The 21,195-nt window shown below is 59.1% G+C and overlaps 2 protein-coding genes across 14 annotated transcripts in view; both read right to left on the reverse strand.

The window, feature by feature from the left end:
* Positions 1-2,283: 2,283 nt before the first annotated feature.
* Positions 2,284-14,649, reverse strand: PIK3R2 (phosphoinositide-3-kinase regulatory subunit 2). The gene is made up of 16 exons (XM_032628435.1): positions 14,520-14,649; positions 11,972-12,719; positions 9,185-9,277; positions 8,798-8,839; positions 8,558-8,689; positions 8,257-8,467; positions 7,675-7,760; positions 7,416-7,524; positions 7,228-7,326; positions 6,898-7,078; positions 6,659-6,784; positions 5,471-5,613; positions 5,063-5,239; positions 4,163-4,234; positions 3,818-3,988; positions 2,284-3,494 (listed from the first exon to the last, which is right to left on the reverse strand). Exons 2-16 carry the CDS (start codon positions 12,291-12,293, stop codon positions 3,287-3,289), a joined length of 2,172 nt encoding a protein of 723 aa, XP_032484326.1. The 5' UTR covers positions 12,294-12,719; positions 14,520-14,649; the 3' UTR covers positions 2,284-3,286.
* A 1,340-nt stretch (positions 14,650-15,989) lies between these two features.
* MAST3 (microtubule associated serine/threonine kinase 3) overlaps positions 15,990-21,195 on the reverse strand; it is a 37,862-nt gene continuing 32,656 nt past the window's right edge. For all 13 annotated transcript variants that reach the window (XM_032625655.1, XM_032625652.1, XM_032625653.1 and 10 more), the window contains 5 exons: positions 20,656-20,882; positions 20,098-20,220; positions 19,331-19,467; positions 19,037-19,218; positions 15,990-18,068 (listed from right to left, as the gene is read on the reverse strand). In XM_032625655.1, the coding sequence (XP_032481546.1) occupies positions 17,536-18,068; positions 19,037-19,218; positions 19,331-19,467; positions 20,098-20,220; positions 20,656-20,882 (1,202 nt within the window). In that variant the 3' untranslated portion in view covers positions 15,990-17,535. The remainder of the gene's footprint in view (positions 18,069-19,036; positions 19,219-19,330; positions 19,468-20,097; positions 20,221-20,655; positions 20,883-21,195) is intronic.

Genomic DNA, 21,195 nt, shown 5'->3' on the forward strand with positions numbered 1-21,195 from the left:
GGGATTGGCCCCGTAGGACCCAAACCCACAGGAATCAGCTCTGGGACCGTGTGGGCATCTCAAGAGATGAAGCCTCAACTCATTCTGTAAAACGGGAGAAGTGAGGTTTGGGGAATAAAGCTACCATAGAGGGCTCGGAGCAGAGAGCGAGCTGCCCCAGGCTGGGTGTGGAGGTGACAAGGTGAGCCTGGGGAGGTGTTGACAGGACAGTGGTGCGGGCAGGGAGAATAGCCCAGATAAGGGCTTGGCGGCTGCTGGTGTTGGGGGAAGTAACCGAGACGTTCAGACTTCGAGGCCTTGACACGACCCAGATTCCGATCCCACCAGAGGAAATGCTCACCCGTGGGCCGGAAAACAACCCAGTCCTCCGCTCCACAGCCCGTGTCCCGCTTCAGTTCTGGAGAAACCCTGGCCCACGTGGCCACATTCATAGCAGCAGGTTTGGGAGCTGGAGTTCCCCTGAAGTCTCCACTGCGGGATGATCCCCCCACCCCATTCTTCTGAACCCTTAACAAAACCCATTTCCTTTGTGAAACCTCTACAAGCCTAAGCAACACAACTTTGGGGAACTAGTGTGTGCTCGGTCTTGTACTGGGCAGGACAGAAGACATAGCAATAAATATAATTGCTACTATTTTTCCGGTGGTTATGAAACACCAGCCCTGTTGGAGGAATTCATAAATGTAACCTCACCCATTTGATCACGGAACCCTCAGAGGTGTCCACTGGGGGCAGGGGTAGAAACCATTGACCCTACTTGGTAAGAGGAAGCAGGATCAGAGAGGGGAGGTGATGTCTCTGAGAAAACACAGTTGATTGAGTGTGGGGACCGGCTAGAGGCTCTGTGAGCCTCTGTGAGCTGGACTCATGGGACTGAGAAGGTGAGCTTTACCCTGCGTCCACCCATGCAGTGGGTGAAGACCGCAGTGGGGGCAGAGTCCGGGCTGGAGTTATTTAGGGGGCGCCTCCTGACTGATCACTCAGCAGGGACAGTGCTTGGGAAGGACCAGAGCTCTGAGGCCAAGGGAAGCAAGTCCTGTCCCTCTGAGAGCCCAGTGGAGAGATGGGTCAGAGGCAGCCTGGTTCCTTCATCCACCTGGGGCTGCCTCAGGCAGGGTGGATCCTGACAGGTGCTGTATGGGGAGAAGAAAGGTCAGAAGGTTCCCAGCCCTGGAGGTGTGAGAGGGGAGGGTAGAGAGACAGGGACCTTTGGGAGGAGGAAGATGGTGAACATGAATCTGCATCAAAGACAGCATGAGGGGGCTTCCCTGGTGGCGCAGCGGTTGAGAGTCCGCCTGCCGATGCAGGGGACGCGGGTTCATGCCCCGGTCCGGGAAGATCCCACATGCCGCGGAGCGGCTGGGCCCGTGAGCCATGGCCGCTGAGCCTGCGCGTCCGGAGCCTGTGCTCCACAACGGGAGAGGCCACAGCAGTGAGAGGCCCGCGTACTGCAAAAAATAAATAAATAAGTAAAGAAAGAAAGAAAGACAGCATGAGGACCCAGCTCAGTGTCCCCTGGGACGTGGCAGCCGGCGTCAGGGACAGGTGTGGAGAGGGCGTCAGTGGAAGGTCAGCAGGGAGGGGCTGGCACTGCAGACTCCTCTGGGTGTCACGGGAGGGGTTGTGACTATTAAGCCTGCCTGGCAATGAAGCTGCACATCAGAGGGGAGGTGACTTTCTGGAGGGTAGGGCTGGTGGCTGATTGCCGGAACTCCAACTCAAACTTGGGGGCCAGGGAGGAGCTGGGCCAGGGTCTGCCTGGGGTCCCCCCAGCAGGCCAGGGTGTGGGGCAGAGCTTGGGGTCTGAGCCTCTGCTGTGTGACCTTGGCAGGTCTCTCAACTTCTCTGGACATGAGCATCTAAACTGGGGTTGGGGGACTTCCCTGGTGGCACAGTGGTTAAGAATCCGCCTGCCAATGCAGGGGACACGAGTTTGAGCCCTTGTCCAGTAAGATCCCACATGCCGCGGAGCAACTAAGCCCGTGCGCCACGACTGAGCCTGTGCTCTGGAGCCCGCGAGTCACAACTACTGAGCCCACGTGCCACAACTACTGAAGCCCGCGCACCACAACAAAGAGCAGCCCCCGCTCGCCGCAACTAGAGAAAGCCCGCACGCAGCAACAAAGACCCAACGCAGGCAAAAAATAAATTAAATAAAATAAAAAATAATAAAAAAAATAAACTGGGGTTGTGGGGGTGGAGGTGGGGAGGAGGCAGGGGTTGTCAGCCCTCATTTAGCAGCCCGGAGCTAAAGAAGCCTGTCACGAAAGACAGAAGCATCCATCAAGTTCAATGTTTTATATCCACATCAGTATCAACGTACCATACAAAACCCGCCTGCCAGCCTGGCCAGGCAGGCAGGAGGTGGGGTGGGGTGGGGGTCCGTGGGCGGCATAGAAAACCAGGGCTCTCGTCCCAAAGAGGAGAGAAAAGAAGGCTTTACGTACAGTCGAGGAAAAACAAAATCAGAGCCCGACATGATTGAGAAGCCTTGAGTCTGCGTCGCGTAGAGGTGCTGTGGGCAGCGCTGCGTGTCGGCTGCCCCAGAGGTGCTGGTGGCCTCGGTTCCTGGGAGGCCTGGGGTCAGCTCATGAGTTTATTTTTACTTATTTTCTTTCTGGGGGTGACTTCTTGGCAGCAGCCCCATTGTGGTGTTAACTGGGTTTCACTTCAGGATTTGAAGGGGAAGTTGGGGTCTGTGGGGCAGGTCCCACCTGGCCCCAAACGTCATGGATGAGGTTCTTGGAAGTGGCCAAGCAAAGTTCCTTCCTGCCCTGATCCCAGGTCTATGGCTTAAAAATCGGGGTACCCAGGTCGGGGCCGCACGGCCCGGAGGCCTCTGTAAACATGGCAGGTGCAGCCAAGGTGGGGCTTTGGGGACCCCAGGGGCCTGTCAGGGGCAGGGCACAGGGGTGTGGGTGGCCAGAGCTGCAGGGAGGGCAGTGCCGGTGGGGGAAGGGGGATGGAGCGGGGGAGGTGGGACCCCCACAATAGAGGGAAAGAGACCAAGAGGGAAAGAGAGGACAGACGGATGGAGCTAGAAAGAGACGAAGTGTGACAGCGCGAGATGCACAGAGACTCAGAGAGATGGAGAGACAGGCAGACATGGAGGAGAACCTGAGAGAGACAGAATTGCAGAGAGAGAAAGAGAAAAACAGATAGACCTGGAGAAATTCACAAAGACGAGAGAGATGGAGAAAACCCAAGAAAGGAGAGACAGGTTCAAAAAGGTGGAGACCGCGGATGTAGCCGCCACCCCAGCTGGGCCGGTTCTCCTGCTCAGAGCTCAGCGGGGGGCGGGGGGGGGCCCGGGGCCCGGGGCGCGCACAGGATGGGCAAGTGTGACGGTGAGCGCGTCGTTGTGCTGCACCAGCGAGGCGTGCTGGTAGTGCAGCACCAGCTCCTTCAGCGACCCGTACAGGTTGTAGGGTTCTGCGAAGCCAAAGCCCGTGGCTGTGCGGTAGATGACGCAGTGTTTGGTGTCGCCGTCCACCCTGTGGGTGCAGGCGGAGGGGTGGGTCAGATGGTCCCCCGCCGGGCTCTCCCAGCCCCGCCCCCCTATTCCTGTCAGGTGACCCTGCCTGGGACGTATATTTCCCCCTTTCCTGGATGCTGGATGCCGACATGGTCCAGACCCCGCCATCTCCTGCTTTGATACCGTCCCAGCTTCCTCCCCCGTCCCCAAGAATCCAGGGCTTCTTCCTGTCTTCCTGAGGCCTCACATACAGTTGGCACTCAATGAGAGCTCTCGGAAGGAATGGGCGGATCCCTCCTCCCCACCTCCAGTCCACTCGCCGTTCCCTTGCCAGGCACTCACACCACAGAACAGGCATAGCAGCCCCGCTGGCTGCTTTCACGGATGAGGAAGGTGCCATCTCGCTTGCCACTCAGCATTTCCTCAGCTTGGGTGCGGTTGATCTTGCCTACATACCATGTGCGTTCCTCGTGGTGGGGGAGATCATCTTCATCCTCCATCAGTGAGTACTGGCTGTGGGGGAGGCAGGGAGGAGCCCTGGTCACTTACTCGTCAGCCTCCAAGGTCCCCCTGCCACCTGGACAACTGTCCCTCCCTGGTGAACTCCTACTCATTCTGCAAAGCCCACCAAAAATGGCCCCTCCCCTGGGACAACCCTTCCCCCACCACCACAAATTGGCCACTCACTCCTCAGTCTCGTTCTTGATCCCCAACCATTCATTGATCTTCTTCTGCCGGGCACCTTTCTGAGTGAGCCACCTGGGGGGAAGAGGAAAGGTGGGCTCCTGCCGCTCTGCTGGTAGGGGAACAGCAGCTGCAACACAGGCAGGGCAAGCCACCATGCGCCAGGCCAGCCTGGTTGGAGGCAAGGGCTGACAAGTGCAGGTTCTGGGTGTAATACCCCTGATTGCCACAAGGGGTCAGCCTCGGTCCGGCCAAGGACCACTTGAACCCAGGTGGACTCCCCAAGCTCTGCCAGGGAACCCCCCTATTTCTTATGTTTCTGTTAACACTTTTTGAGACTCTGGATTGTACCATCATGGCAAGGTCTTATCACTATCAGAGGCTCAGTCCTGGGGACTACACGGTGGTGCACCTTTGCACAGGGCAGATTTACAAAGGACTTTGAAAGGACCAAGTGAGCTAATATGTGCACGGTGCTTGGCACACAACAGGTGTACATGAGCGTCAAAGACCCAGGCGGAAGAAGGAAGCCCCTGATGAAGTCCTCAGTGGGTCAGTGGGCAGAGGAGGGATCTTGGGCTCAGGCTGGGCGCCGTGTGCTGGGTTGCACAGTTGGCATTCATGGAGTGGACCCTGTCGGAGGCTCCCAATGACCTGGCCTCGTGAGAGCAGTGTTCCCGTTACACAACTGAGGCTGAGGCCGCCGCACAGGGAGCCCTTCTGAGGGGGCTGGGAGGAGCCTGATCGAGAGGGAAGGGGTTGGCGGACAGACGAGGGGGCTAGGGGACCAGGTAGGGCTAGTTGGTGGAGAAAGCAAGAGTGAGACGCATGCAGAGGTCACCTCGCCAGGTGCCCCTGCACTAACGGGGGGATCCACGGGTGAGTGCAGAGCCAGGCACTCACACGAGGTACTGGTCTCTGATCTTGCGCAGCTGCATGAGGTCTGGCTTGAGGCTGTTCATGCGCTTGTCAATCTCTCGGTTGTCGGAGGCCTGTGCCCGCAGCTCCTGTTCCAGCTTTGTGCGGCTCTCGTGGATCTCAGCAATGCGAGACTTAAGTCGCTCTGAGTTCAGCAGGATCCTGTGGGAGGAGTGGCTCAGAGGCCTCAGATGGCTCCCAGTATCTAAGCCTTTGGACATGCTGTTTCCCTGACTGCTCTTTCTGGCAAACTCCTATTCATCCTTCAAAGCCCATTTCAACTGACCCTCTCTTCCCCTGAAACCCAGGCTGCCCTCTCTGTTTCCGTTCTTTCCCCACTTGCGCTGTGTCAGATCAAGGTGCAGTAGGGCAGGGCAGAGGAACCAGACTCACCTCTGCATCTCTTTCTCATTGCCCTCACGCCGGAAGCGCTCCAGATATTCCTTGCTGCACTTCTCCTGTGTCTGGCCCTGCTCTTCAAAGATCTTGATAGTCTCATTGAAGGCCTCAATGGCTGTGCGCTTCATCTGCAGTTCCTGGAGGAGGGGGTAGATCTGAGCACCTCCTGGGACTCCATCCAAGTCCCTCGTGAGGGATAAAGGCAGATCCCAACCTGATATGGAGACTCTGCTCAAGCTGTTCCCTCCACCACGTGCATCGTTCCTCTAGCCCCTCCTTCACCAAACGAACTCCTATTCAGCCTTCAAACCCCACACTCCCCAAACCCCCTCTTCCTTTAGATCCTCCTTTAGGCACCTTAAAAAATACCTGGGTCTGTGAGCACGGCTGAGAATTAATGATAAATCTAGTTGCTACAATTCATGGGGCTCCTTCTCAGAGTAGATGCTGCACCAAGCACCTTCCATGCATCATCTCATAAAACCTCCCAAGAGCCTCCTACAAAGTCAGAACTATTAATGGGGAAACTGAGGCTCAGGGGGCCTAAGCCATTTCCACGGTCATGATGTTCCTAATTGATCCCAGACAGGTATCTTGTCCACTTAGAACCTCAGGTGACCCATCACTAGAAAGGGGACAAGACAGAAATTGCTCAGGGACTACAGGGGAGACAGAGAAATTCCCTGCTCGAGATGGGATGTTCTATCTGAATAAGTTGCATCTCAACTTACAAAAGAAATTTATTAACACAGTCCTTGAGTAATAAAACCTCCCCCCACTTCCTTGTTTTTAAAAGACACTGCTCTTTTCCATGACCTCCCGACCCTTTGTCTTAGGCAACTCTTTGTCAAGTGGTTATTATCATTTTGAATAACATCCAGGTTGAAGGGGATGGAGAAGTAATTAAGACTCACAGTTCCAGTTTCCAGATGGGGAGACTGAGGCCCAGAGGCTCAACCAAGACATCTCCCACAGCTCAGCCGCTCCTGGGAGGCTGGTTGGTGCCTCTTCATCTGTTTTGGTTTTTTGTTCTTTTTAGAACCACATACATTGATTTCTATGTTTTTAGGGTGGTCCCTGGTTGTAAGAGCCTGCTGTGACCTAGAAGTGGACGTCTGTCCCTGTGGCCTTGGCACTGCCCCTCCGTGCCTGGGTCTCCCGGGGTGCGCTGGCCCGCGGTACCTGGGAGGTGCGTGTGTACTCCTCGTAGAGCTGGTCATACTCGCGGCTCTTGTCCTGGTACTGCTGGTGGTAGACCTTGAGCTGGGCGCCCACTGCTTCCACACTGTCCTCCTTGACGATCTGGTCCTGGGGATACCCGGTGCCGTCAGGGAAGCTACCTGGGAAACAGGCCCAGGGCCGGCCAGGCACCACCACCACCACCACCCCCCCAGCCCCCAACTCCCACCCCAGTCCTGCACCTGCTGGTACTTGGACACCGGGTAGAGGAGCCGCGTGTCCAGCTTGGCGTTGTACTGAGCCAGCGACTCGTGGCGGTAGTGGGTGATGAGGTCCACAACAGAGCAGAAGGTGAGTGGCTCCGAAAAGCCGTAGTGCCCGTCTCGGTGGAAGACCTTGATCAGTTTGTTGTTCCCACCTTTCCTAGGGGTGGGTGAGAGGGGGTGTCAGCAACCAGCAGCATCCGCCAGACCCAGCAACGTCCCACTGGCTGTACGACCCCCAGTCCTCTGACCTGGGTGTTCTCCCTCCCACCGCTCACCCCTGGTCTCCCTGAAGGGACAGGCCCCCACCTGAGGGTCAGCGTGTACTCCCCCTGGATCTTGCTAGATGCATCTCGGACCAGAAAGGTGCCATCAGGTGTGTCCCGCAGTTTCTCATTTACCTCCTCCCTGTGGAGACAGCCAGGACTGGGGCTGCCCACTGGGAGACCCGACCCCTCAGGCTTTGTCCACCATGTAGCTCCACCCCACAACCCTACCTGGAGATGTCACCCCAGTACCACTCAGCATCCTGCAGGGAGGGCGGGTTGCTCCCATTGGCCAGGCCTGTGGGGGCTGGCTTTGCCTTGGGGGGTTTTGGCGGCAGTGCTGGGGGACAGGAAAACAAACGCACACTGAGCACCAATTGCATACTGTGGCCAGCTCCCACTGCAACCAAGCCTGCTGATACTGGCAGGGCTCCGAGTCAGCATTCTTGGTCCCCAACGATAGGAGCTAATAAAAGGGGGTGGAGGTCACCTGGGGGCGCAATCTCCTGTTCCTCCAGATGTTCCTGAAGCAACTTCTCCACCAGAAGTGCAGGGAAGTCGGGGGTGGCCTCAGTCCTAGGGGGAAGGGACGTGTCGTGAGCGCTGGGTAGGGCCTGGTGTGCACAGGGCCCTGCACGTGCATGTGTGTCTGGCGGGGGGTCTACGTGAAAGCATGCAAGGGGAAGAAGAGTAGGTGACACAGGTGTGCGAGACCCACTACTGTTTATGTATATGCAGTTAGCTCCCAGTAAGTATTCATACAACAAACAATAGGAGTCAGCGTGTGAAGGAAGGTACAGACACCACCCAAGTGCCGGCCCTCCGGTCTAGGCCCCATGGCCTTGCCCCAAGCCCTGCTAGAGTCTTCCTGGACCTCAAGTCCCACCCCTTGTTATCTTTCCTAGCTCGCCCATCATGACAGCTCTGGCCTCTTCCCCCGCTGGGCCCCGTCCACACTCCTTTCTCATCGTCTAGACCCCCGCCCTGGCTACGTCTCCAGCCCTTCCTCCATCTAAAGCCCCACCCCTTTTTGCTCCGGCTCAGCCCCGCCTCCCCAGCCCTGGCCTCTCACCCGTCGGGCGCGCCCCCTGGCAGCGGCGAAGGCGACGGCGCCCGCAGCAGCAGCGGCCCGAAGGCGGCGCTCAGGGCACGCACAGCTGGGCCCAGGGCTGGGGCGCGCCGGGCCACCCGGCCCAGGTGCTGGAGCAGGAAGCGCAGTGTGAGCGCACTGTGCAGCGGCAGCGTCGGGGGCTCCAGCGCCGGCCCCACGGGCCCCGCGGCCTCTGCGGACAGACGGCCAGGGGAAGGTGAGCCAGGGCCGGCACCCGCCCGCCCCAGCGCCCTCCCCAGTCCGGGATTCCTGCCAGACTCACCCCGCAGGGCTCGGTGTGCCTCAGCCGCGGCCTCGGGTGTCACAAGGGGTGCGGGCAGCGCCAGCAGGAAGCCCTTCACGCCATCTGTTAGGGCTGCAGCGTCCCACTGCTCCATATCGTTCAGCGACCAGTCTGCGGGTGCAAGGGGGTTACATCGATCCAAGGCGGGTGCAGGGAGGGGACATCATCCGTCCAGGGCAGGTTCCTCTCCCACTCTTGCCCACTGAAGCTTTCCCTCACCTGTGCGTGCGGCGGGTGCCTCAGGCCTGTAGCTGTCTAGCCCTGTGGGGAAGGGGATGGGGTAGGTCAGTGCCACCCCACGTGGCAAGGCCAGCTCTCAAATGCTGCCTCGACCCCCGTGTGGGGTCTGGGGTGGCTACTAACCTCCCAGAGGTAAGAACAGGGGGAGGAGAGGGAAATGGTGGCAGAGGGCACGGCACATGCAATGATGGGGTCTACATTCCCCTGGGAGTTACTCCTTCCCCAACTCAATACGGAGGCCCAGAACATCCAGACTCAGCCACTTCCCATACAGAGTGAGCCCAGCAGCCCTGTGAGGGAGATGAGTTGCCCATCACCAGAGGCAAGCAAGCAGAATCCAGGGGTTGCAGCCAGGCCGAGGCTCACCTGTCCGCTCAATGGCCTCCACAAGTTTCACCAGGATAGGGGGAGCCACATCAGGCGGGGAGAACTGCTCGGGTAGGTCAGGGAGTGTGAGGCCTGGCAGGAGGGGACAGAATGTTGGCAGGGTCCCTAGAAGGACCTAGGCCCCTCTCTTTGCCTGCTGCATCTCAGCCCAAGTGCCTGGAATCTGGACCACCACTCTTGGGGGAGCGGACAGAAGGCCCAGCTGGTGGGGCTGGGAGGGCTGAATTAGTGGGAAACGATTTTCTAGGTTAAAATATCAATTCACCCAACTACAGAGGCCAGATATAGTTGGCTGACTAGTGTCCTCCCAAATGGTATGTCCACTTCCTAATCTCTGGTACCTGTGACTGTGACCTTACTTGGAAATAGGGTCTTGGCGGATATAATTAAGGTAAGGATTTCAAGATGAGATCCCTAAATCCGATGACTGGTGTCTTTATAAGAGAAGGCCATATGAAGAGAGAGGCAGAGATTGGGGTGATGTGGCCACAAGCCAAGGTACACCTGGAGCCCCCAGAAGCTGGAAGAAGCAAGGAAAGATCCTCCCCTAAAGCCTCTGGACAGAGCACAGCCCTGCCCACACCTTGATTTTGGACTTCTGGTCTCCGGAACCATGAGAGAATAAACTCCTGTTGTTTGAAGCCACCAGTTTATGGTAGTTCATTACAGCAGCCACAGGACACTCATACAGCAGGTTTAGGGCTCTGCCACAGGACACTCATACGGCAGGTTTAGGGCTCTGCCATTGCTTGCTGTGCAACCCCAGGCACAGGACCCACCCTCTCTGTGCCTCAGATTCCTCAACTGAGAAACTGGTCGATGGAATCATCTCTCCTTTCTCAGTGGGAACAACAAAGTGGTTGAAGAGAGTAAAAGGAAAATATCCCAGCTGGATCAGAACACCTCATTCCAAGGACCTTTCTCCATTTTCTAAGTCATTTTGCTTAAAAAAAATTCCCCCCTTTTAGAAATGCTGACCTCCTTCCATGTCCCAACCCCACCCCACCCCCAGCCCCATGTTTCTGCCCCACCCAGCCTTTTGTGCTCAGGCGAACTCTGCCTGCACGGCCACCATTGGATGCAGCTTTGGCCCTTGGCAGGGACGCCCTGGCACACAGCAGGAGCAAGCCGGGGCCTGCGGGGCCTCCCTGAATGATGGGCCAGGTGGTGCCTTGAGCTGAAGAAAGGCCCAGCTGTGTCGAAAATGAAAAAAAAAAAAAAAAAAAAAAAAGTGAGGGAACAAGGGGAGGTGGGTGACATCCCAGCTGGTAAGGGGGCTCTGAAATTCAACTTTGAAATTTGCCTGTGACCAGTTTGCAAAGCATGGAGGGAGGTCCCATCAGAATAGGCATTATCCCCATTTTACGGATGAGGAACTGAGGCTCAGGGAGGGAGCAACCTCCCCGTGGGTGCACAGCCAGACGGGGGCACAGGTGACATCAGGGTTTGGCACGCAGCTCCCTGCGTGGAGTTGAATGGAGGGAAGGCAGGGAGCTGCAGCCTGCTGCCTGGTGGTCCCAGGATCCCGGAGGGTCAGGGCTTGAACAAAAGGACTAGTAACCCCCATTTCCAGATGAGGAGACTGAGGCCTGGAGAGGGCTGGTCCTAGCCGATGTCACATAGTCCTGGAAGATTTGGAGGGTGGGGCCGGGTGGCCGCCTGGAGTGGGGATGTGTGTGGTGTCTGGACCCAGGCCAGGCACAGGAGGGAGGCGGCTGTTACCAGGGGGAGAGGCAGATTCTGGCTGGGAGCCCGGATGGGGCCGCCTCCTGCTCCTCTAGGCCGAGGCGGGACGCAGGCCCCGGCCCTGGAGACGCCAGATGCTGCAAAGCCCAAGCCAGCAGCCATGCTGCCTCAGCACCCCGCCATTCCACCCCACGCTGTGGGACTCTGGCCTGACCCTCTTTGGGCATCAGTGTCCCTCAGGCACAAGACCAGGCAGGCCATCGGGTGGGGCCACGGTGCCTCCCAGGGGCTTTGGCCTTCACTGGGTGACTGCCCCTGAGCGAGTGGTTCAACCCCCTTGCACCTTGGTCTCCACATCTGTACACACGGCCTCACTGGGCGGCTGTGAGGGTTGGAGCAGACCACGCCGGGTGCTCAGCACTCATCAGCCTCCTCCCCACGAGCTGAGCCTCGGTTTCCCTGGTTGGAACCCACACACCCTGCCCAGCATACAGCCCAGCACACAACAATTGCAGCGTATGTTCAGTGCCCTGATTCTCCACTCCCAGGACACTCTTTGTCTGCAAACCACAAGATGAAGCTAAATTGAGCCCCTGAGTCTTACTGGACACTCCCTATTGTCTTCAAAATCAATCCCACGAAGTCCTTGAGGTGAGGACCCTGCCCCTTTTCTCACTCTGCTCCACCTGACGGCTTGTTCCCTGAACCCGTCATGACATTCCCACCTCAGGGCTTTTGTCCTCGCTGTACCTGCTGCCCGGAGCCCTTTACCCCCATCTCTCCTGAGAGGCTCCTTCCTCACAGCATCTGTCATTCCCTAATCACGTTCTCGTCACTTCTTGAACCAGAAGCTCCATGAGGGCAGGGCCAGGCCTTGTGTCCACCACTCGGTGCCCAGTGCCATGAACTGCATCCAGCCCTTGACGGCAGTGTAATCAACATTTGCTGACCAACCAAATGTCCTTATTCCTCCTCTCCTGGAAGAAGCACCATTGCCTCATGGGAGAGAAGAGGAAACTGAGGGTCTGAGGGCACTCCCCCTTTTCCCCAGCCCTGCCAGGGCCCCTACCTGTTGCTCACCTGGCTCAGGGGGCCCATCTCGGGGCCTGGCAGGCAGTGGGCGTGGGCCACGTGGGCGAGGCCCAGGCCGGGCCAGGGTCACAGGCCCTAGGAACTCAACATAGGTGCCAGGGAAGTCGCCGCGCTGCCGTGTACGCTCATTGAGGCCAGGCATCCAGCCCACGCTCTGTGGGCAACGCTCGCTGCCCTCGGCCACGCCCAGCGCCTGCAGGGCTGCCCTGCTCACCACCAGCACGTCGCCTGGCAGCAGCTCCAGGTCCTCCGGCCGCTCCCGGCAGAACGGGTACAACGCACGGTATTGGAAGCCCTCGGCGCCAGCCATGGCTGGGCAGGGTGGGGTATGGATGGTCAGGTGGCTGCTTGGGGCCCCAGTGGCCCCATCAGCCTGGGGTGGGGGCCAGGAGGGTCCGCTGGGTGGGCTTGGGGACTCAGACCTCTATTTCCACCAAGAAGTTACAGGTGACCACAGGGGATGCTCACGCCTTGCTTCCCACCATTGTTCCACGACCCTGACAAGGGTCACTCGTTGCTCGGTCCACCATTCGTCAACTGGTGGGAGGGGGTCGGCAGCAGCGTGATCTCAGGTCACTCAGCCGCTGCGTCCCCCCTCAATCCGTAGGGCTGGGCTGGGCCGCTCACTCCCTCGCGTGGGGAGCCATCGGCTCCCGAGGCTGGCGGCTCTTCCAGCTGCGCCAGGCGAGGGGGCCGAGGGCACAGGCTGTCACCATGCTCGGCTCGGGACGCCGACCTAAGGGGAGAGGGGCAGGGCAGCATCAGCCAGTTTGGACTCCTGCCACCCCCAACTCAGAGATGGGCCCAAACACCAGGTTAGAATCCCCTGACTCATTGGGTAACAGGGGGCCAGTCCCTGCCCCCTCAGTTTACCCAGCTGTAAAATGGGTACAATAATAGCCCTCCTTTGGGGTTGTTGGGGGCAGAGCTCCAAAGAATCTGCCCCGGGCATATTGCATGCTCAGTAAACAAGCTCTTCATCATCCCTGTTAGAGATGGGGAATCTGAGGCTCAGAGCAGAGAGGTCTTTGTTGGACAACTCAATGGGCCAGGATGCCAGGACTCAAAAACTCAGATCCGTCCAACTTCACAAGGCCCAGGATAGATGAGAGGAGGCAGCAGCCACATGACAGATAGTTATACCCAGAGTGGGTAGGGTGTAATGGGTGATGCTCAGGGTGCTGTGGGAGCCCTGAGGAGAGACTGGGCCAGCTGAGCACAGAAGGAGGCATCAGGGGCAAAAGGCGGTAGGAAAGGAGGTCCAAGCAGAGGCCCTAGCACAGGCAAAGGCCTAGAGGTGAGTCCAAACAAATGGATCTCTGATCTCTGCAGGGGAGGAGGGAATGGGGGGGGAGGTGTCCAGACATTGCCCAGTTTGGTGCCCACAGTAGGTACTCAAAACAGAAGGGGGTTGGTGGGAGGCCAAGAGGACCTTAGCCCCAGGGTAGACATGGAGCCAGTAAAGGGTGAAGGGAAGGAGGGCACTACGACTGCCAAGAGGGAGGCTGCTGGATGCAGGGGCAATGATCACTCCTTAGGAGCCCCCAGTCTCAGGGTGACACAGCCCAGCACAGACACGTTCTCAATCTCAGCCCTGCAGGTTCAGTCCTCCAGAGAGGTTGGGGGGTGGTAGGCGGTGCTTTTCCTAGGGGCGGGTCCTCCAGAGGAGAGGAGGGGGCACTGGCCAGAGTAAATAGTACAGGTAAAGACTTGACAGCAAGAAATGCTTGCCGAGAGTTCAGGGTGGCTTTAAGAAAGCCGCAGACCACGCAGGGCCTCGAGTGCCAGGCAGAGGGTCAGACTTTATCCCTCAACCACGGGAGCAGCAAGAGGTGTCCAAGCAGGGAGCACAAGCTCCACATTCCAGGACGCCCCAACTTACCCACTCCCTGGCCCCTGTACCCCCACTCTACAGGTGGGGAAACTGAGGCCCAGCGAGGGGGACGTCCAGGAAACCGCCTAAATCCGCTTGCTTGCCCGCCTCCGCGCCCAGCTGAGCACACGTTTGCACACGCCCCGGTGTGCGCGCCTGGGAACCAGCGCTCCCCGAATCCAAGAGGCGGGTGGAGAGGCCAGGCCTGGCTGGGGTCTTGGCGGCTGGACTCAGGGCCTGCGCGCTCACGCGTGTGCAGACGCGCACTCGGGCCTGCGTGGACCCCGCAGCCCAGCCCAGGGGCCGGAAGTGGAGTCGACCCTCTACCGTCTTGCACCCCACTATGCCCCACACAATGCCTGGGCGCCCCTCATTACTGCTCGATGCCCCACTCCCGGCAGGGCCTCCCTCAATTCAGGGCCGCAGCTCCAACCCCTTATCTCTGCCTAGGGTCCCCCGTTCCGCCCCCATCGTCCGGGGAAGGCTGCAACGCAGCCAGGTCGAGCCAGAGGCCTCCCGCTCCCTGCGGCCCCCAATTCCCGCGGGGCCCGATGCAACCCTGCTCGCATTCTGGCTTCCACCGCGGCCCCACACTCTGCCTGGGCGCCCCGCATCTGACCGAACCCCCAGACCGGCCTGGCACGCGGACCAACGCGGACTTACCTGGTCGCGGCCGCCACCGCTGCTGCCGCGGCCGCCGTCACGCAGAGCCGAGCCAGACCCGTGGCTCCACCGCGGCCGCCGTCGCCGCAGCCGCGGGATCCCCACCTCCGCCGCCGCCGATGTTCCGAACGGTCGGGCCCGCCCCCGGCGGAAACGGCCGAGCGTATTCGGGCCGAGAGGGTGCAATGAGGCCGAGGCAGAGCCTGGGAACGCGCGAATGTTTCCGGAAAGAGCCGAACGTACTCCCGCGGGACTGGAGGGTAACGGGCGTGGGGGTGGGGCGCCCCGAGATAGCCGATCATTTCCGGAAACAGCCGAACATAATCGGGTCAGAGGACTAATTCCGAGGCTGGGCTCGGCTAGGCTCGGCTGGACTCAAGAGATGCCCGAGCGATTCCGGAAATGACCGAGCGCGCTGCCCCTGGACCGGCAGAACACAGGCTGGGCCCCGAGACTTCGGAAAGTTTCTGGAAAGAACCAAGGGTGCTCGGTCCCAAATGAGGCCCTGGGAACTTAGATCTAGGGGCGACCACCAGCTTCCGGAAACTGCCGAAGCACGGACGGCTCCAGAGGACGAGTGAGGCGGCCCAGAACTCAGGAAATGGAGGCGGCAGGGTTGGGGGGAGGGGCTCAGACAGAAAGCTGCGCTTTTCAGGAAACAAGCTGAGAGCCGAGAAGGAGCCGGAGTTGAAAGCCGGGGTTTCCGTGGTAGCCCAGAGTGTCTGGAAACAGCTGAACTAACTCTGTCGGGTACGGTGAACTAGCCCAACGCCTGTACAGATGCGGACTGTTTCCGGAGATAGCCGAAGACACTCGGAAACAGGGGGCGTGGCCAAAGGTTTCCGACCTACGGAGCGCTTCGGAAGTAACCGAACGCGCTCGGGCTGGGCTGGGTACCAGTGGTGGTGAGGGGAACTTAAGGGCACAGCCCAAGCAAAGACGGGTTTAAAAAGGACACAAAGATGGTTTATTTATTTATTAACACAGCTTCAAGGCCCCAGACGGGTGTCTGGATGAAGCTTCTAAGGACAGAGCCCATGATGGGTACTCAATTCAGACAGGGCAGCAGGAGGGAAGCAGGAGGCTAGGACCAGAGAAGGCATCAGGAAGAATCTCAACAGTGAATTCCCAGCAGCCTTCAAAGCCCACATCAAGGGCTTCTCTGGTGGCGCAGTGGTTGAGAGTCCGCCTGCCGATGCAGGGGACACGGGTTCGTGCCCCGCTCCGGGAAGATCCCACATGCCGCGGCGCGCCTGGGCCCGTGAGCCATGGCCGCTGAGCTTGCACGTCAGGAGCCTGTGCTCCACGACGGGAGAGGCCACAACGGTAAGAGGCCCGTGTACCGCCAAAAACAAAAAACAAAAACCACTTCAAGTGACTTTGAGCCAAGGGTCTGTTTTCATCCCGCCCCCCACCCCACTCTTCCCTTACCCTTTTCTTGGCCCCTCACAAATCCAGACATTGGACCTCTTCTTTGTAAATGTGGGCTTTTATTCACCGTCAGCTCCGGGATGGAAGGTGGGAGCAAGTCATGCACAGCCTTGATCTAGTTTCAACACCAGGCAGTGCTGCACGGATGTCTCCAGAGAGAACACAGAGTGGGCTGCAGTGCCTGGAAAGTGCCCTCACCATTGTGGGGTACGGTGATCTTGCTGGGCACCTCTGAATGGGAAATGGAGACTCTGAGATGCCCAATGGGTCACACAGCATTACAGGGGAGAGAGCTGGAGCTGGAGTCGGCTGTATCTGACAACAGATTCTCCATTCCAGCTCCCTTGACTACAATGCCCAGGACAGGGCCTGGCTGCATGACTCTTTCCAGGCAATGGTGGGGGCAAGTCTCCACGCCTTGCCAGGCCTTAGTTATTTGTCTGTAAAATGGGGATGACGACACCACCTCCAGCCTTCTCAAGGTTGGCTGAGGGAAAAGCCACAAGTAAAGCGCTTGGCATACAGTAGGTGCTTAATAGTCGTTGGGATTTGTTTTGTAAACACAAGGAAACTGAGGCACAGAGTGGGGAAGTCATTTTCCCAGATCCAAACAGTGAAGCCAAGATTCCAACTTGGGCCTCACTGCCCCCCAGTTGGATTTTTCTCACTCGAATTTCAGCCCTACAAGGCTCTGGCATATCGAGGGCATCCCCCAGGGGCTGTTTCAGACACATCATGGTCAAGTTCTCACCCTGGTGGGCATCAAATACAAAAAATCTTGTCCAGGGTCTTCTCCTACCCTGGCAGTGTCCTCTGAGGCCTCTGCCTCCTGGGCCATCAGTGTCTGCTTGTGACGCAGGTGACCCCTCTGCCTAGATCTGGTGAACTTCTACTCATATATCAAAGCCCCAGTTCCCACACCTCCTAAGCCTATAGGACTGGAGGCAGACTCTAGCATGGCTGGCCTAGGGATGGAGGCTATGATGGTAGGAAGTAGCCTTCAGAATCCAGTCCATCATCAAGATTACTTTGTTTTGTGGTGGAGGGGAATTGTTTATGGAATCTCCAAGTCATCCAAACTGGGCCTGGACAGGTAAGCTTGGCTGCATCCCTTCAAATCTGCGGGTCTTGAGTCAGGGGTGGGATCAAGTCACACAAAAAAACTTTAAAAGTACAGAAAAACCATAAAACACGAATACACGTTGACTTGTCCAAAGTGCTTCCTTCTCAGCCCAGGGGGCAGGGTCTACAGATGGGTCCCAAGTGCATGGGACAAGACCTGGGCAGCTGCCTTAACAGTGGCAGCTCAGTCTGGCTATCGCTTATAAAACGTAATAAATTAGCTGCAGGGATTTGCTGCTATTTACAATGCCACCCTAGTCTCCCTTGCCTGCCCCTGTGGCCCCCTGATTGATTGGCTCCAGAACATGAGGGAGGCACCTTCCAGCAAGAAACGCGATCGCTTCTCATCTTCCAGGTGTCAGAGGCTGGTGGCTCAGTCTCCATCCAGGTGTCAACTTATGGAAAACACATTCCACAAAAAATGCGTTGACTTCCAGGCCGGGGAGAGGATGGGTAGGAGGGATTAGTCTCTCTCAGAGGGTCCAAGGGCTCCTGGCACAGCCTCAGCGCCCTCCACGGCGATCTGCGGCACCAAGGTGGGTGGCCCAGTGGCCTCCTCAGGTGGTTCATCAAAGCTCACCTCCTGCACAGCCTCCTGCTTCTTGAATGAGTCTCGGCGCTCGGACAGATGCAGCCGTCGCATGACCACCAGCTCGGAGTCTGGCCCGCGGCTGCGGCGCCCCAGCTCCCCGTCGAGCCGCTCACCTGTACCCAGCTTGTCAGCCGACTGGCCTCGGCGCAGCCTTGGGGACCGGGCAGGCGCAGGCGGGTGCCCTGGCAGGGGTGAGGGTGAGCGGGGTGGGGGCGCTGGCACGGGCGGGCAGGCCAGCGGGGAGGGCGGGATGCTGCTGGTGGACTTGCGGCGGCCGGCTTTGGGGCGGGGTGGCCCAAGCTTGGTGGCCAGGCCATGCAGGGAGCTGGGTCGGGTGTGGCCAGCGGCAGCCGGAGATGCAGGGCTGCTGGAGCTTGGGGATGCGCTGGGTGGAGACACTGTGCCTGTGGGTGACGGGAGGGTCAGGGCCACCAGCCTCAATGTGCCAGCCTTGAGGTGGGGCCCTAAGACTGACTGCCAAAAGCCCACACTGTTCCCTGTGGCCACCCATCAGGCCTGGTGTTTCCTTTGTTTGCACAGGCTCTTCCTTTGGCTTAGATCTGGTGGACTCCTACTCATCCATCAAAGCCCTAGCTCCTCTTCACCCACTTCTCACTTAAATGACCCACTGACTCATTCAGCCAAAGGTACCTGCCCACCGTCCATCTATCCATCCCATGAGCCATCCACCCACTGGTTCTGGAAGTTATCCAGTAAGGGCCCTGCCTCTGCCTGTGTCCACTCCCCACCCCTAGGCCTCAGCCCCTGAGGATGCCTGATCTGAGAAAGACAAAGATGGCACAGACACCCCCAGCCCCATGAGGTCAGGGTAGGCCAGAGGGAGAGATAGCAGTTGGGGTCCCCAGAAGGCAGGGAGGGCTTCCTGGTGGCTCTCCTCCAGGAGGCCTTCCCTGCCTCTGTGGATTGCCCCAGACTGTCTCTCTAGTCTGATGCTAACCCAGTGGGACTAGGGGTGTCCACCTCTGTCTGTCTCTCACAGACTGGGGACCCTCAGGGTTGGGCCAAGTCACCATCCTTTCCTGCTCCAGAACAATCTTTCCATGCCCTCTCTGGCTCACCCACCATGGCTCCCTACTGCCCCCCAATTTAAGCCCAGCTCTTCGGCCTTATCCATCCCCCAATCCCCTCTCCCTAGCCTCCCTCTAGCTTTCACATCTCTCCTGTCTGGATCCCCTTTGTTCATGATGTTCCGTCTGCTGGGCACAACCTTCCCTGCCCATCCCAGACCGCCTTTGAGGCTGTCACACATCAGGTCATTCCAGCCTCCCAACTCTGCTCACTCCCCCGCTGGGCTGACCACCACAGCCCTAAGGGGCTGTTCTTCCCAGGGTGGTCCTGGGGGTGCACCCACCTGCTGGGGCATCGGGAGCCGGGCTGCAGCAGGGCGTGGTGGGGCTGGGGGAGAGGCTGTGGGTGGGTGAGCCCGGGAGGCTCTCACTGGATGACAGGGAGTGGTGGAGGCCGGAAGAGAAGCTGCGGCTGGTGTGCAGCACGGACGACTGTTTTGAGATCTTCTTGAAGAGCGACTTCCGCCTGGGGGTTAGGAACCCAGATTCTTCAAAACCCCTGCCCCCAGCGGCCCGGGCCGCCCAAATGTGCCACAGGTCCTGCATGAACCCTCCCCGGCAGCCAGGCCGCCGCTCACCGCTCCTGCGTCTCCCGCCTTCGGCTCCGCTTGTTCCTGCGCGCCATGCGGCCCTTGGTCACATTCTTCCGTGCAGGGCCCACCTTGATGGAGGTGTTCTCCAGGGGCGTGGTCCGAAGGGCGATCTTGTTGCCACTCTGCAGGAGGGATGGCAAGGGGTCGCCTGTGTGCCTTCCATCCAACGAGCCGTCCATGCACCCACCCACCCATCTACTCATCCATTGGAAGCCCCGGATCCTAACCACCCGCTTCTTACCTAATGACGCCACCACTCATTGGGCCAAAGATGGATGTCTGCCATCTGTCCATCCATCCAATGAGCCATCTACCCACCCACTGGTCCCGGGAGCTATCCAACTAGGGGTCTGCCTCCTCACCTGTGTCCACCTCCCCGCCTCTAGGCCTCAGCCCCCGAGGACCCTTGGTCTGAGGGGAGGCAGGAGGCCAAGACGGTACAGATACCGCCAGCCCCACAGAGTCAGGGTGGGCCAGAGGCAAGGTCAGGAGGAGGGGCACTCAGGGGGCAGGAAGGACTTCCTGGAGGAGTGGCTCTGAGGCAGAGGGGACGGGGCATGCAGGGCCGAATGCGGAGTGGTATGGTTGGACGGGGGGAACCACACAGACTTGGGAGCTGAGGCCAAGGCGTAGGGATGGAGGTCACAGGAGCAGCCCAGAGGGTGGGCCGTGTTGGGAGATCCAGGGGCCCTGAGGATGGACGGGGGTGGAGGCTCTGGGGTGGAGGCTGGGGTGGGGTTGGGGGCCTGCACCTTCAGCAGTAGCTCCACGACGTCCATGTGCACCAGCCCCAGGACCGACTCCCCGTTGATGTGGGTGATGAGGTCCCCGGCCCGCAGGCCTGCCTCCTGGGCAGGGCTTCCCTCCTCCACACTCTGGGGGTGGGGGCAGATAGCGGGGTCAGTGGCCTGGGCCCCAGAGCTAGAGACCCCAGCCCAGCTGAGTCAGCTACAGGCCCCCAGCAAGCTGCTGCCTTTCACACTGCCTGGTTTCCCAGACCTTTCAGAGACCAGTAGGGAGGGGACAGGTCCTGGGCTGGGGGAGGGAGGACAAAACACTGTGCGGGGAGCTTTGTGCCCACTTGAGGTCTCCATCCCTCTTGCTCAGTCCTCTCCCCATAACTGACAAGGACCATTAAGACACAGGTGGCATCAGTTTCCTGCCCTGGGCTCCAAAACCTCATAGGCAATGAGTACTCGCTTGCTTTCCAAGACTAACAAATGCAGCTCCAAAAGGGAGGCGCCTTGCCAGGGCAGAGCTGGGACTCAAACCAGGTCTGGCTGTTCCCGCCCATCCCAGGGCCAACTCACCCACACGACATGGTGCACGGTGTAGATGTCACTGTCACCCATGTAGACGCGGATTGCCCGCAGGCTGAAGCCATACTTCTTGCCCGAGCTGTGGATGACAATGGGGGGCCGCAGGCTGCCACACACGGGGGAAGGGTCTCGGCTTGGAGAGGAGTCGCGTGACGACGGGTTTGAGGACAGCGAGCGTGGGGACAGGGGGCTCATGAGGGGGCCGCCGCTACCGTCATCTGCAGGGACGAGGTTCAGGGAGGGGGGTCACTCCCTTGTGGGTCCCCTCACAAGGAACCTTCCCCTCCCTCCACACCGATCAGTCAGTTTGTTTCTGTTTTTGTTTTTTGGCCGCACGGCGCAGCATGTGGGATCTTAGTTCCTGGACCAGGGATCGAACCTGTGCCCCTGCAGTGGAAGCTCAGAGTCTTAACCACTGGACCACCAGGGAAGTCCCCACACGGATCACTCTGGCTGCTTTGCTGCCACTCCAATGCCCCGAACACCCTCCCCCTTCCCCTCCAGGCCTTTGCACATGTAGTGCCCGCTGCC

The sequence above is a fragment of the Phocoena sinus genome, chromosome 3 (assembly GCF_008692025.1).
Source record: "Phocoena sinus isolate mPhoSin1 chromosome 3, mPhoSin1.pri, whole genome shotgun sequence".
Classification (NCBI taxonomy): domain Eukaryota; kingdom Metazoa; phylum Chordata; class Mammalia; order Artiodactyla; family Phocoenidae; genus Phocoena; species Phocoena sinus.

What these genes read in the sequence shown, in the direction of transcription:
- PIK3R2 (XM_032628435.1), bottom strand. Translation starts at nt 12,293, where the DNA reads ATGGCTGGCGCCGAGGGCTTCCAATACCGTGCGTTGTACCCGTTCTGC. An exon ending in TACTGGGGTGACATCTCCAG is followed by an intron (nt 7,327 to 7,415) that starts GTAGGGTTGTGG and finishes CTGTCTCCACAG; the next exon opens with GGAGGAGGTAAATGAGAAAC. An exon ending in ATCAAGAACGAGACTGAGGA is followed by an intron (nt 3,989 to 4,162) that starts GTGAGTGGCCAA and finishes CCTCCCCCACAG; the next exon opens with CCAGTACTCACTGATGGAGG.